Consider the following 15,300-nt stretch of genomic DNA (forward strand, 5'->3'; position numbering starts at 1 on the left):
CCACTGGTCAGTATTCTAACAGTCCAGTCTCTATTCCCACTGGTCAGTATTCTACCAGTCCAGTCTCTATTCCCACTGGTCAGTATTCTACCAGTCCAGTCTCTATTCCCACTGGTCAGTATTCTACCAGTCCAGTCTCTATATCCACTGGTCAGTATTCTACCAGTCCAGTCTCTATTCCTATTGGTCAGTATTCTACCAGTCCAGTCTCTATTCCCACTGGTCAGTATTCTACCAGTCTAGTCTCTATTCCCACTGGTCAGTATTCTAACAGTCCAGTCTCTATATCCACTGGTCAGTATTCTACCAGTCCAGTCTCTATTCCCACTGGTCAGTATTCTAACAGTCCAGTCTCTATTCCCACTGGTCAGTATTCTACCAGTCCAGTCTCTATTCCCACTGGTCAGTATTCTACCAGTCCAGTCTCTATATCCACTGGTCAGTATTCTACCAGTCCAGTCTCTATTCCCACTGGTCAGTATTCTACCAGTCCAGTCTCTATTCCCACTGGTCAGTATTCTACCAGTCCAGTCTCTATATCCACTGGTCAGTATTCTACCAGTCCAGTCTCTATTCCCACTGGTCAGTATTCTAACAGTCTCTATTCCCACTGGTCAGTATTCTACCAGTCCAGTCTCTATATCCACTGGTCAGTATTCTACCAGTCCAGTCTCTATTCCCACTGGTCATTATTCTACCAGTCCAGTCTCTATTCCCACTGGTCAGTATTCTACCAGTCCAGTCTCTATTCCCACTGGTCAGTATTCTACCAGTCCAGTCTCTATTCCCACTGGTCAGTATTCTACCAGTCCAGTCTCTATTCCCACTGGTCAGTATTCTACCAGTCCAGTCTCTATTCCCACTGGTCAGTATTCTACCAGTCCAGTCTCTATTCCCACTGGTCAGTATTCTACCAGTCCAGTCTCTATTCCTATTGGTCAGTATTCTACCAGTCCAGTCTCTATTCCCACTGGTCAGTATTCTACCAGTCCAGTCTCTATTCCCACTGGTCAGTATTCTAACAGTCCAGTCTCTATATCCACTGGTCAGTATTCTACCAGTCCAGTCTCTATTCCCACTGGTCAGTATTCTAACAGTCCAGTCTCTATTCCCACTGGTCAGTATTCTACCAGTCCAGTCTCTATTCCCACTGGTCAGTATTCTACCAGTCCAGTCTCTATTCCCACTGGTCAGTATTCTACCAGTCCAGTCTCTATTCCCACTGGTCAGTATTCTACCAGTCCAGTCTCTATTCCCACTGGTCAGTATTCTAACAGTCCAGTCTCTATATCCACTGGTCAGTATTCTACCAGTCCAGTCTCTATTCCCACTGGTCAGTATTCTACCAGTCCAGTCTCTATTCCCACTGGTCAGTATTCTACCAGTCCAGTCTCTATTCCCACTGGTCAGTATTCTACCAGTCCAGTCTCTATTCCCACTGGTCAGTATTCTACCAGTCCAGTCTCTATATCCACTGGTCAGTATTCTACCAGTCCAGTCTCTATTCCTATTGGTCAGTATTCTACCAGTCCAGTCTCTATTCCTATTGGTCAGTATTCTACCAGTCCAGTCTCTATTCCCACTGGTCAGTATTCTACCAGTCCAGTCTCTATATCCATTGGTCAGTATTCTACCAGTCCAGTCTCTATTCCCACTGGTCAGTATTCTACCAGTCCAGTCTCTATTCCCACTGGTCAGTATTCTACCAGTCCAGTCTCTATTCCCACTGGTCAGTATTCTACCAGTCCAGTCTCTATTCCCACTGGTCAGTATTCTACCAGTCTAGTCTCTATTCCCACTGGTCAGTATTCTACCAGTCCAGTCTCTATATCCACTGGTCAGTATTCTACCAGTCCAGTCTCTATTCCCACTGGTCAGTATTCTACCAGTCCAGTCTCTATTCCTATTGGTCAGTATTCTACCAGTCCAGTCTCTATTCCTATTGGTCAGTATTCTAACAGTCCAGTCTCTATTCCCACTGGTCAGTATTCTACCAGTCCAGTCTCTATATCCACTGGTCAGTATTCTACCAGTCTAGTCTCTATTCCCACTGGTCAGTATTCTACCAGTCCAGTCTCTATTCCCACTGGTCAGTATTCTACCAGTCTAGTCTCTATTCCCACTGGTCAGTATTCTACCAGTCCAGTCTCTATATCCACTGGTCAGTATTCTACCAGTCCAGTCTCTATTCCCACTGGTCAGTATTCTACCAGTCCAGTCTCTATTCCCACTGGTCAGTATTCTAACAGTCCAGTCTCTATATCCACTGGTCAGTATTCTACCAGTCCAGTCTCTATTCCCACTGGTCAGTATTCTACCAGTCTCAGTCTCTATTCCCACTGGTCAGTATTCTACCAGTCCAGTCTCTATTCCCACTGGTCAGTATTCTACCAGTCCAGTCTCTATTTCCACTGGTCAGTATTCTACCAGTCCAGTCTCTATTCCCACTGGTCAGTATTCTACCAGTCCAGTCTCTATTCCCACTGGTCGGTATTCTACCAGTCCAGTCTCTATTCCCACTGGTCAGTATTCTACCAGTCCAGTCTCTATTCCCACTGGTCAGTATTCTACCAGTCCAGTCTCTATTCCCACTGGTCAGTATTCTACCAGTCCAGTCTCTATTCCCACTGGTCAGTATTCTACCAGTCCAGTCTCTATATCCACTGGTCAGTATTCTACCAGTCCAGTCTCTATTCCCACTGGTCAGTATTCTACCAGTCCAGTCTCTATTCCTATTGGTCAGTATTCTACCAGTCCAGTCTCTATTCCTATTGGTCAGTATTCTAACAGTCCAGTCTCTATATCCACTGGTCAGTATTCTACCAGTCCAGTCTCTATTCCCACTGGCAGTATTCTAACAGTCTCTATTCCCACTGGTCAGTATTCTACCAGTCCAGTCTCTATTCCCACTGGTCAGTATTCTACCAGTCCAGTCTCTATTCCCACTGGTCAGTATTCTACCAGTCCAGTCTCTATTCCCACTGGTCAGTATTCTACCAGTCCAGTCTCTATTTCCACTGGTCAGTATTCTACCAGTCCAGTCTCTATTCCCACTGGTCAGTATTCTACCAGTCCAGTCTCTATTCCCACTGGTCAGTATTCTACCAGTCCAGTCTCTATTCCCACTGGTCAGTATTCTACCAGTCCAGTCTCTATTCCCACTGGTCAGTATTCTACCAGTCCAGTCTCTATTCCCACTGGTCAGTATTCTACCAGTCCAGTCTCTATTCCCACTGGTCAGTATTCTACCAGTCCAGTTCTATATCCACTGGTCAGTATTCTACCAGTCCAGTCTCTATTCCCACTGGTCAGTATTCTACCAGTCCAGTCTCTATTCCTATTGGTCAGTATTCTACCAGTCCAGTCTCTATTCCTATTGGTCAGTATTCTAACAGTCCAGTCTCTATATCCACTGGTCAGTATTCTACCAGTCCAGTCTCTATTCCCCCTGGCAGTATTCTAACAGTCTCTATTCCCACTGGTCAGTATTCTACCAGTCCAGTCTCTATTCCCACTGGTCAGTATTCTACCAGTCCAGTCTCTATTCCCACTGGTCAGTATTCTACCAGTCCAGTCTCTATTCCTATTGGTCAGTATTCTACCAGTCCAGTCTCTATTCCCACTGGTCAGTATTCTAACAGTCCAGTCTCTATTCCCACTGGTCAGTATTCTACCAGTCCAGTCTCTATTCCCACTGGTCAGTATTCTACCAGTCCAGTCTCTATATCCACTGGTCAGTATTCTACCAGTCCAGTCTCTATTCCTATTGGTCAGTATTCTACCAGTCCAGTCTCTATATCCACTGGTCAGTATTCTACCAGTCCAGTCTCTATTCCTATTGGTCAGTATTCTAACAGTCCAGTCTCTATTCCCACTGGTCAGTATTCTACCAGTCCAGTCTCTATATCCACTGGTCAGTATTCTACCAGTCTAGTCTCTATTCCCACTGGTCAGTATTCTAACAGTCCAGTCTCTATTCCCACTGGTCAGTATTCTACCAGTCCAGTCTCTATTCCCACTGGTCAGTATTCTACCAGTCCAGTCTCTATTCCACTGGTCAGTATTCTACCAGTCCAGTCTCTATTCCCACTGGTCAGTATTCTACCAGTCTAGTCTCTATTCCCACTGGTCAGTATTCTACCAGTCCAGTCTCTATATCCACTGGTCAGTATTCTACCAGTCCAGTCTGTATTCCCACTGGTCAGTATTCTACCAGTCCAGTCTCTATTCCTATTGGTCAGTATTCTACCAGTCCAGTCTCTATTCCCACTGGTCAGTATTCTACCAGTCCAGTCTCTATTCCCACTGGTCAGTATTCTACCAGTCCAGTCTCTATTCCCACTGGTCAGTATTCTACCAGTCCAGTCTCTATTCCTATTGGTCAGTATTCTACCAGTCCAGTCTCTATTCCCACTGGTCAGTATTCTAACAGTCCAGTCTCTATTCCCACTGGTCAGTATTCTACCAGTCTAGTCTCTATTCCCACTGGTCAGTATTCTAACAGTCCAGTCTCTATTCCCACTGGTCAGTATTCTACCAGTCCAGTCTCTATTCCCACTGGTCAGTATTCTACCAGTCCAGTCTCTATTCCCACTGGTCAGTATTCTACCATTCTAGTCTCTATTCCCACTGGTCAGTATTCTAACAGTCCAGTCTCTATATCCACTGGTCAGTATTCTACCAGTCCAGTCTCTATTCCCACTGGTCAGTATTCTACCAGTCCAGTCTCTATTCCCACTGGTCAGTATTCTAACAGTCCAGTCTCTATTCCCACTGGTCAGTATTCTACCAGTCCAGTCTCTATTCCCACTGGTCAGTATTCTACCAGTCCAGTCTCTATTCCCACTGGTCAGTATTCTACCAGTCCAGTCTGTATTCCCACTGGTCAGTATTCTAACAGTCCAGTCTCTATTCCTATTGGTCAGTATTCTACCAGTCCAGTCTCTATTCCCACTGGTCAGTATTCTACCAGTCCAGTCTCTATTCCCACTGGTCAGTATTCTACCAGTCCAGTCTCTATTCCCACTGGTCAGTATTCTACCAGTCCAGTCTCTATTCCCACTGGTCAGTATTCTAACAGTCCAGTCTCTATTCCCACTGGTCAGTATTCTACCATTCTAGTCTCTATTCCCACTGGTCAGTATTCTAACAGTCCAGTCTCTATATCCACTGGTCAGTATTCTACCAGTCCAGTCTCTATTCCCACTGGTCAGTATTCTACCATTCTAGTCTCTATTCCCACTGGTCAGTATTCTACCAGTCCAGTCTCTATTCCCACTGGTCAGTATTCTACCAGTCCAGTCTCTATTCCCACTGGTCAGTATTCTACCAGTCCAGTCTCTATTCCTATTGGTCAGTATTCTACCAGTCCAGTCTCTATTCCCACTGGTCAGTATTCTAACAGTCCAGTCTCTATATCCACTGGTCAGTATTCTAACAGTCCAGTCTCTATTCCCACTGGTCAGTATTCTACCAGTCCAGTCTCTATTCCCACTGGTCAGTATTCTACCAGTCCAGTCTCTATTCCCACTGGTCAGTATTCTACCAGTCCAGTCTCTATTCCTATTGGTCAGTATTCTAACAGTCCAGTCTCTATATCCACTGGTCAGTATTCTAACAGTCCAGTCTCTATATCCACTGGTCAGTATTCTACCAGTCCAGTCTCTATTCCCACTGGTCAGTATTCTAACAGTCCAGTCTCTATTCCAACTGGTCAGTATTCTACCAGTCCAGTCTCTATTCCCACTGGTCAGTATTCTACCAGTCCAGTCTCTATTCCCACTGGTCAGTATTCTACCAGTCCAGTCTCTATTCCCACTGGTCAGTATTCTAACAGTCCAGTCTCTATTCCCACTGGTCAGTATTCTACCATTCTAGTCTCTATTCCCACTGGTCAGTATTCTAACAGTCCAGTCTCTATATCCACTGGTCAGTATTCTACCAGTCCAGTCTCTATTCCCACTGGTCAGTATTCTACCAGTCCAGTCTCTATTCCCACTGGTCAGTATTCTACCAGTCCAGTCTCTATTCCCACTGGTCAGTATTCTACCAGTCCAGTCTCTATTCCCACTGGTCAGTATTCTACCAGTCCAGTCTCTATTCCCACTGGTCAGTATTCTACCAGTCCAGTCTCTATTCCTATTGGTCAGTATTCTAACAGTCCAGTCTCTATATCCACTGGTCAGTATTCTAACAGTCCAGTCTCTATATCCACTGGTCAGTATTCTACCAGTCCAGTCTCTATTCCCACTGGTCAGTATTCTAACAGTCCAGTCTCTATTCCAACTGGTCAGTATTCTACCAGTCCAGTCTCTATTCCCACTGGTCAGTATTCTACCAGTCCAGTCTCTATTCCCACTGGTCAGTATTCTACCAGTCCAGTCTCTATTCCCACTGGTCAGTATTCTAACAGTCCAGTCTCTATTCCCACTGGTCAGTATTCTACCATTCTAGTCTCTATTCCCACTGGTCAGTATTCTAACAGTCCAGTCTCTATATCCACTGGTCAGTATTCTACCAGTCCAGTCTCTATTCCCACTGGTCAGTATTCTACCAGTCCAGTCTCTATTCCCACTGGTCAGTATTCTACCAGTCCAGTCTCTATTCCCACTGGTCAGTATTCTACCAGTCCAGTCTCTATTCCCACTGGTCAGTATTCTACCAGTCCAGTCTCTATTCCCACTGGTCAGTATTCTAACAGTCCAGTCTCTATATCCACTGGTCAGTATTCTAACAGTCCAGTCTCTATTCCCACTGGTCAGTATTCTAACAGTCCAGTCTCTATTCCCACTGGTCAGTATTCTACCAGTCTAGTCTCTATTCCCACTGGTCAGTATTCTAACAGTCCAGTCTCTATTCCCACTGGTCAGTATTCTACCAGTCCAGTCTCTATTCCCACTGGTCAGTATTCTACCAGTCCAGTCTCTATTCCCACTGGTCAGTATTCTACCAGTCCAGTCTCTATTCCCACTGGTCAGTATTCTACCAGTCCAGTCTCTATTCCCACTGGTCAGTATTCTACCAGTCCAGTCTCTATTCCCACTGGTCAGTATTCTACCAGTCCAGTCTCTATTCCCACTGGTCAGTATTCTACCAGTCCAGTCTCTATTCCCACTGGTCAGTATTCTACCAGTCCAGTCTCTATATCCACTGGTCAGTATTCTACCAGTCCAGTCTCTATTCCCACTGGTCAGTATTCTACCAGTCCAGTCTCTATTCCCACTGGTCAGTATTCTACCAGTCCAGTCTCTATTCCCACTGGTCAGTATTCTACCAGTCCAGTCTCTATTCCCACTGGTCAGTATTCTACCAGTCCAGTCTCTATTCCCACTGGTCAGTATTCTACCAGTCCAGTCTCTATTCCCACTGGTCAGTATTCTACCAGTCCAGTCTCTATTCCCACTGGTCAGTATTCTACCAGTCCAGTCTCTATTCCCACTGGTCAGTATTCTACCAGTCTAGTCTCTATTCCCACTGGTCAGTATTCTACCAGTCCAGTCTCTATTCCCACTGGTCAGTATTCTAACAGTCCAGTCTCTATTCCCACTGGTCAGTATTCTAACAGTCCAGTCTCTATATCCACTGGTCAGTATTCTACCAGTCCAGTCTCTATTCCCACTGGTCAGTATTCTAACAGTCCAGTCTCTATTCCAACTGGTCAGTATTCTACCAGTCCAGTCTCTATTCCACTGGTCAGTATTCTACCAGTCCAGTCTCTATTCCCACTGGTCAGTATTCTAACAGTCCAGTCTCTATTCCCACTGGTCAGTATTCTACCATTCTAGTCTCTATTCCCACTGGTCAGTATTCTACCAGTCCAGTCTCTATTCCCACTGGTCAGTATTCTACCAGTCCAGTCTCTATTCCCACTGGTCAGTATTCTACCAGTCCAGTCTATATTCCCACTGGTCAGTATTCTACCAGTCCAGTCTCTATTCCTATTGGTCAGTATTCTACCAGTCCAGTCTCTATTCCCACTGGTCAGTATTCCACCAGTCCAGTCTCTATTCCCACTGGTCAGTATTCTACCAGTCCAGTCTCTATTCCCACTGGTCAGTATTCTACCAGTCCAGTCTCTATTCCTATTGGTCAGTATTCTACCAGTCCAGTCTCTATTCCCACTGGTCAGTATTCTAACAGTCCAGTCTCTATATCCACTGGTCAGTATTCTAACAGTCCAGTCTCTATTCCCACTGGTCAGTATTCTACCAGTCCAGTCTCTATTCCCACTGGTCAGTATTCTACCAGTCCAGTCTCTATTCCCACTGGTCAGTATTCTACCAGTCCAGTCTCTATTCCTATTGGTCAGTATTCTAACAGTCCAGTCTCTATATCCACTGGTCAGTATTCTAACAGTCCAGTCTCTATATCCACTGGTCAGTATTCTACCAGTCCAGTCTCTATTCCCACTGGTCAGTATTCTAACAGTCCAGTCTCTATTCCAACTGGTCAGTATTCTACCAGTCCAGTCTCTATTCCCACTGGTCAGTATTCTACCAGTCCAGTCTCTATTCCCACTGGTCAGTATTCTACCAGTCCAGTCTCTATTCCCACTGGTCAGTATTCTAACAGTCCAGTCTCTATTCCCACTGGTCAGTATTCTACCATTCTAGTCTCTATTCCCACTGGTCAGTATTCTAACAGTCCAGTCTCTATATCCACTGGTCAGTATTCTACCAGTCCAGTCTCTATATCCACTGGTCAGTATTCTACCAGTCCAGTCTCTATTCCCACTGGTCAGTATTCTACCAGTCCAGTCTCTATTCCCACTGGTCAGTATTCTACCAGTCCAGTCTCTATTCCCACTGGTCGGTATTCTACCAGTCCAGTCTCTATTCCCACTGGTCAGTATTCTACCAGTCCAGTCTCTATTCCCACTGGTCAGTATTCTACCAGTCCAGTCTCTATTCCCACTGGTCAGTATTCTACCAGTCCAGTCTCTATTCCTATTGGTCAGTATTCTACCAGTCCAGTCTCTATTCCCACTGGTCAGTATTCTACCAGTCCAGTCTCTATTCCCACTGGTCAGTATTCTACCAGTCCAGTCTCTATTCCCACTGGTCAGTATTCTACCAGTCCAGTCTCTATTCCTATTGGTCAGTATTCTACCAGTCCAGTCTCTATTCCCACTGGTCAGTATTCTAACAGTCCAGTCTCTATATCCACTGGTCAGTATTCTAACAGTCCAGTCTCTATTCCCACTGGTCAGTATTCTACCAGTCCAGTCTCTATTCCCACTGGTCAGTATTCTACCAGTCCAGTCTCTATTCCCACTGGTCAGTATTCTACCAGTCCAGTCTCTATTCCTATTGGTCAGTATTCTAACAGTCCAGTCTCTATATCCACTGGTCAGTATTCTAACAGTATGTTTCCTTCTCAGAGACCTCCCTCGGTGCCCTGTGGAGAAGCTTTCGGATGGATCTACTAGATGTCAGACCACAACAGAATCTCAACAAGACCACATTAGCCCTTCTTCTCTTCTTCTCCTCTTCACAGACAGAGACAGGGCACTTAAACCTCCAAATCCGTACCTAGCTTGGAGACATTACAGTCAGTGCCAGTGATCCAAACACGGTTTAAGAGTGTGGTCCAACCACGGTTTAAGAGTGTGATCCAACCACGGTTTAAGAGTGTGGTCCAACCACGGTTTAAGAGTGTGATCCAACCACGGTTTAAGAGTGTGGTCCAACCACGGTTTAAGAGTGTGGTCCAACCACGGTTTAAGAGTGTGGTCCAACCACGGTTTAAGAGTGTGTTCCAACCACGGTTTAAGAGTGTGGTCCAACCACGGTTTAAGAGTGTGATCCAACCACGGTTTAAGAGTGTGGTCCAACCACGGTTTAAGAGTGTGGTCCAACCACGGTTTAAGAGTGTGGTCCAACCACGGTTTAAGAGTGTGGTCCAACCACGGTTTAAGAGTGTGGTCCAACCATGGTTTAAGAGTGTGGTCCAAACACGGTTTACAGTGCATTTGGAAAGTATTCAGACCCCTTGACTTTTTCCACATTTTGTTACATTACAGCCTTATTCTAAAATGGATAAAATAAAATAAAATCTGCATCAATCTACACACAATACCCCATAATGACAAAGTGAAAACAGGTGTTTAGACATTTTTGCAAATTGATCAAAAAATTAAAAAAACAGAAATACCTTATTTACATAAGTATTCAGACCCTTTGCTATGAGACTCGAAATTGAGCTCAGGTGCATCCTGTTTCCATTGATCATCCTTGAGATGTTTCTACAACTTGATTGGAGTCCACCTGTGGTCAATTCAATTGATTGGACACAATTTGGAAAGGCACACACCTGTCTATATAAGGTCCCACAGTTGACAGTGAATGTCAGAGCAAAAACCAAGTCATGAGGTCAAATGAATTTTCTGTAGAGCTCCGAGACAGTATTGTGTTGAGGCACAGATCTGGGGAAGGGTACCAAAACATTTTTGCAGCATTCTTAAATGGAAGAGGTTTGGAACCACCAAGACTCTTCCTAGAGCTGGCCGCCCGGCCAAACTGAGCAATCGGGGGAGAAGGGCCTTGGTCAGGGAGGTGACCAAGAACCTGATGGTCAATCTGACAGAGCTCCAGAGTTCCTCTGTGGAGATGGGAGAACCTTCCAGAAGGACAACCATCTCTGCAGCACTCCACCAATCAGGCCTTTATGGTAGACTGGCCTACTACTGCACACTACTACAATACTATACTACAGTGGAGTACACTACTACACTACTATGCTACTACTACACTACTACTACTACTACTACTACTAATAATATCCTACAGTGGACTACACTACTACTACACTACTACTACACTACTACTACTAGTACTGCTACTACTACTACTACTACTACTACTAATACTATCCTACAGTGGACTACACTACTACTACACTACTATGCTACTACTACACTACTACTACTACTACTAGTACTACTACTACTACTACTACTAATACTATCCTACAGTGGACTACACTACTACTACACTACTACTACACTACTACTACTACTACTAGTACTGCTGCTACTACTACTACTACTACTACTAGTACTACTAATACTATCCTACAGTGGACTACACTACTACTACACTACTACTACTACTACTACTACTAGTACTGCTACTACTACTACTACTAATACTATACTACAGTGGACTACACTACTACTACACTACTACTACTAGACTACAGTGGAGAATACTATCTACTACTACTACTACTACTGTTCTACATTGGACTACACTACTATACTACATTGGATTACAGTGGACTACAGTACTACAACTATACTACAGTGAACTGCACTACTAAACTGCTATACTACAGTGGACTACACTACCACTACTACTACTACTAATAATAATACTATACTACTACTACTACTACTACTACTATACTACTATACTACCACTACTACTACTACTACTACCACTACTACAGTGGACTACACCAATACTACTACTACTACTACTACTATACTACAGTGGACTACACTACTACTACTACTACTACTACTACTACTACTAGTACTACACTACTGTACTACAGTGGACTACACTACTACTACTACTACTACTACTACAGTGGACTACACCAATAATACTACTACTACTACTATACTACAGTGGACTACACTATTACTACTACTACTACTACTACTACTACTACTACTACTGCTACTACTACTACTACTACTACAACTACTAGTACTACTATACTACAGTGGACTACACTACTACTACTACTACTACTAGTAGTAGTACTACTACTAATACTACTAGTACTACTATACTACAGTGGACTACACTACTACTACTACTACTACTACTACTAGTACTACTATACTACAGTGGACTACACTACTACTACTACTACTACTACTACTACTACTACTACTAGTACTACTACTACTATACTACAGTGGACTACACTACTACTACTACTACTACTACTACTACTACTACTACTAGTACTACTACTACTATACTACAGTGGACTACACTACTACTACTACTACTACTACTAGTACTACTACTATTATACTACAGTGGACTACACTACTACTACTACTACTACTACTACTACTACCAGAACTTCTCCCTCTGTGAAACGATGGATCTGTATTGCCTCACCTCTCTCTAACCCCAGACCCTTCCTCAACTCTGGACTGACAGACCTAAACCAGGTCTAAAACCGTTGGACCATCATTTAACTCAACCTTGGATTATAACAAGGTTCATTTTTGGAACTCTAAAGAGAAGCGTTGATGGACCACAACTAACTAACTAACTAACTGGCAAAGGAACAGAACTTTAGAACTCAAGAAGGTTCCGCTCATTTCCTCGTGTTCCAAGAGAATCATCACATGATATTCCAGAAACATCTGCCTGCTTCCCAAACAGCACCCTATTCCCTATATAGTGCACTACTTATTAATTGTGCAATTAGTGCATTACTTTGAAAGTAGTACACTATATAAGGAATAATAGGGTGCCATTTGGGACCCTTTTCATTGATTAAGCCCCTCCTCTCTAAACTCTCGGGGACCCTTTTCATTGATTAAGCCCCTCCTCTCTAAATTGTCTGTCACATGATAATAACATGTTTTGGTTTTTGAAAGGTTGTATATAGACGTTGTGTCGAGTAATAAAAAGGTTTGAAATAATCTATGTGTGTGTGGGTGGTGTGTGTGTGTGTGGGGGGTGGGTGGGGGGTGTGTGTGAGGTGCGGGGGGTCCAAGGCCCTGCATCGCAGCGCTTGAGGCCTCACAGCGGTCTAAGGCCCTGCATCGCAGCGCTCGAGGCCTCACAGCGGTCCAAGGCCCTGCATCGCAGCGCTCGAGGCCTCACAGCGGTCTAAGGCCCTGCATCGCAGCGCTCGAGGCCTCACAGCGGTCTAAGGCCCTGCATCGCAGCGCTCGAGGCCTCACAGCGGTCCAAGGCCCTGCATCGCAGCGCTCGAGGCCTCACAGCGGTCCAAGGCCCTGCATCGCAGCGCTCGAGGCCTCACAGCGGTCTAAGGCCCTGCATCGCAGCCCTCGAGGCCTCACAGCGGTCCAAGGCCCTGCATCGCAGCGCTCGAGGCCTCACAGCGGTCTAAGGCCCTGCATCGCAGCGCTCGAGGCCTCACAGCGGTCTAAGGCCCTGCATCGCAGCGCTCGAGGCCTCACAGCGGTCTAAGGCCCTGCATCGCAGCGCTCGAGGCCTCACAGCGGTCCAAGGCCCTGCATCGCAGCGCTCGAGGCCTCACAGCGGTCCAAGGCCCTGCATCGCAGCGCTCGAGGCCTCACAGCGGTCTAAGGCCCTGCATCGCAGCGCTCGAGGCCTCACAGCGGTCCAAGGCCCTGCATCGCAGCGCTCGAGGCCTCACAGCGGTCTAAGGCCCTGCATCGCAGCGCTCGAGGCCTCACAGCGGTCCAAGGCCCTGCATCGCAGCGCTCGAGGCCTCACAGCGGTCCAAGGCCCTGCATCGCAGCGCTCGAGGGCCTCACAGCGGTCCAAGGCCCTGCATCGCAGCGCTCGAGGCCTCACAGCGGTCTAAGGCCCTGCATCGCAGCGCTCGAGGCCTCACAGCGGTCTAAGGCCCTGCATCGCAGCGCTCGAGGCCTCACAGCGGTCCAAGGCCCTGCATCGCAGCGCTCGAGGCCTCACAGCGGTCCAAGGCCCTGCATCGCAGCGCTCGAGGCCTCACAGCGGTCTAAGGCCCTGCATCGCAGCGCTCGAGGCCTCACAGCTGTCCAAGGCCCTGCATCGCAGCGCTCGAGGCCTCACAGCGGTCTAAGGCCCTGCATCGCAGCGCTCGAGGCCTCACAGCGGTCTAAGGCCCTGCATCGCAGCGCTCGAGGCCTCACAGCGGTCTAAGGCCCTGCATCGCAGCGCTCGAGGCCTCACAGCGGTCTAAGGCCCTGCATCGCAGCGCTCGAGGCCTCACAGCGGTCTAAGGCCCTGCATCGCAGCGCTTGAGGCCTCACAGCGGTCCAAGGCCCTGCATCGCAGTGCTCGAGGCCTCACAGCGGTCTAAGGCCCTGCATCGCAGCGCTCGAGGCCTCACAGCGGTCTAAGGCCCTGCATCGCAGCGCTCGAGGCCTCAAAGCGGTCTAAGGCCCTGCATCGCAGCGCTCGAGGCCTCACAGCGGTCTAAGGCCCTGCATCGCAGCGCTTGAGGCCTCACAGCGGTCTAAGGCCCTGCATCGCAGCGCTTGAGGCCTCACAGCGGTCTAAGGCCCTGCATCGCAGCGCTCGAGGCCTCACAGCGGTCTAAGGCCCTGCATCGCAGCGCTTGAGGCCTCACAGCGGTCCAAGGCCCTGCATCGCAGCGCTCGAGGCCTCACAGCGGTCTAAGGCCCTGCATCGCAGCGCTCGAGGCCTCACAGCGGTCTAAGGCCCTGCATCGCAGCGCTCGAGGCCTCAAAGCGGTCTAAGGCCCTGCATCGCAGCGCTCGAGGCCTCACAGCGGTCTAAGGCCCTGCATCGCAGCGCTTGAGGCCTCACAGCGGTCTAAGGCCCTGCATCGCAGCGCTTGAGGCCTCACAGCGGTCTAAGGCCCTGCATCGCAGCGCTCGAGGCCTCACAGCGGTCTAAGGCCCTGCATCGCAGCGCTTGAGGCGTCACTACAGACCTGGTTTCCATTCCAGGCTGTATCACAACCGGCCGTGATCGGGAGTTCCATAGGGCGGCGCACAATTGGCCCAGCGTCGTCCGGGTTAGGGGAGGGTTTGGTAGGGGGGGCTTTACTTGGCTCATGGCGCTCTAGCGACTCCTTGTGGCGGGCCGGGCGCCTGCAGGCTGACCTCGGTCGTCAGGTAGCTGTGAAAATGAAACTCATTATTTAGGCTACTGATCTAGTTCAACATGTTTTCTTTATCCAAGGACTCTAAATGGCCATTTGACCTGGTACCTAGTTGGGTTAATAACCTTTTGGGCCAGACATGGAAAACCCATGTGGGCTACAACATTGGTCCCTATGGCTGCGTTTACACAAGCAGCCCAATTCTGATAATTGTTTCCACTAATTGGTCTTTTGACCAATCAGATCAGCTCTTTTGACAATAATTGGGCAAAAGATCAAAATTGGGCTTCCTGTGTAAATGCAGCCAAATGGACTCTTTACCATAAAAAAAAAAAAGGGCTGTAGTTGACATACAGTAACCTTATTCGCTTATGATTATATAAACATTATTTATTTCATTTTAAAGACTGTTTTGGACCATTCAGAATAAATTCAAGATTATGTAATTTGAACTTTTCTGGTCAGTCTGTACAAGACTGCTCAATCATTTAACACGGTATTTAT

The 15,300-nt window shown here is 47.0% G+C and overlaps 1 protein-coding gene across 1 annotated transcript in view; it reads left to right on the forward strand.

Annotated features, from left to right (window-relative positions):
* LOC121572685 overlaps positions 1–10,022 on the forward strand; it is a 49,769-nt gene extending 39,747 nt beyond the window's left edge. Inside the window, exon 3 of the mRNA XM_041884708.2 lies at positions 9,380–10,022. Within this exon, the coding sequence (XP_041740642.1) occupies positions 9,380–9,427 (48 nt within the window). The 3' untranslated portion in view covers positions 9,428–10,022. The remainder of the gene's footprint in view (positions 1–9,379) is intronic.
* The last annotated feature ends 5,278 nt before the right edge of the window (positions 10,023–15,300 follow it).

The sequence above is a fragment of the Coregonus clupeaformis genome, chromosome 8 (assembly GCF_020615455.1).
Source record: "Coregonus clupeaformis isolate EN_2021a chromosome 8, ASM2061545v1, whole genome shotgun sequence".
Classification (NCBI taxonomy): Eukaryota; Metazoa; Chordata; class Actinopteri; order Salmoniformes; family Salmonidae; genus Coregonus; species Coregonus clupeaformis.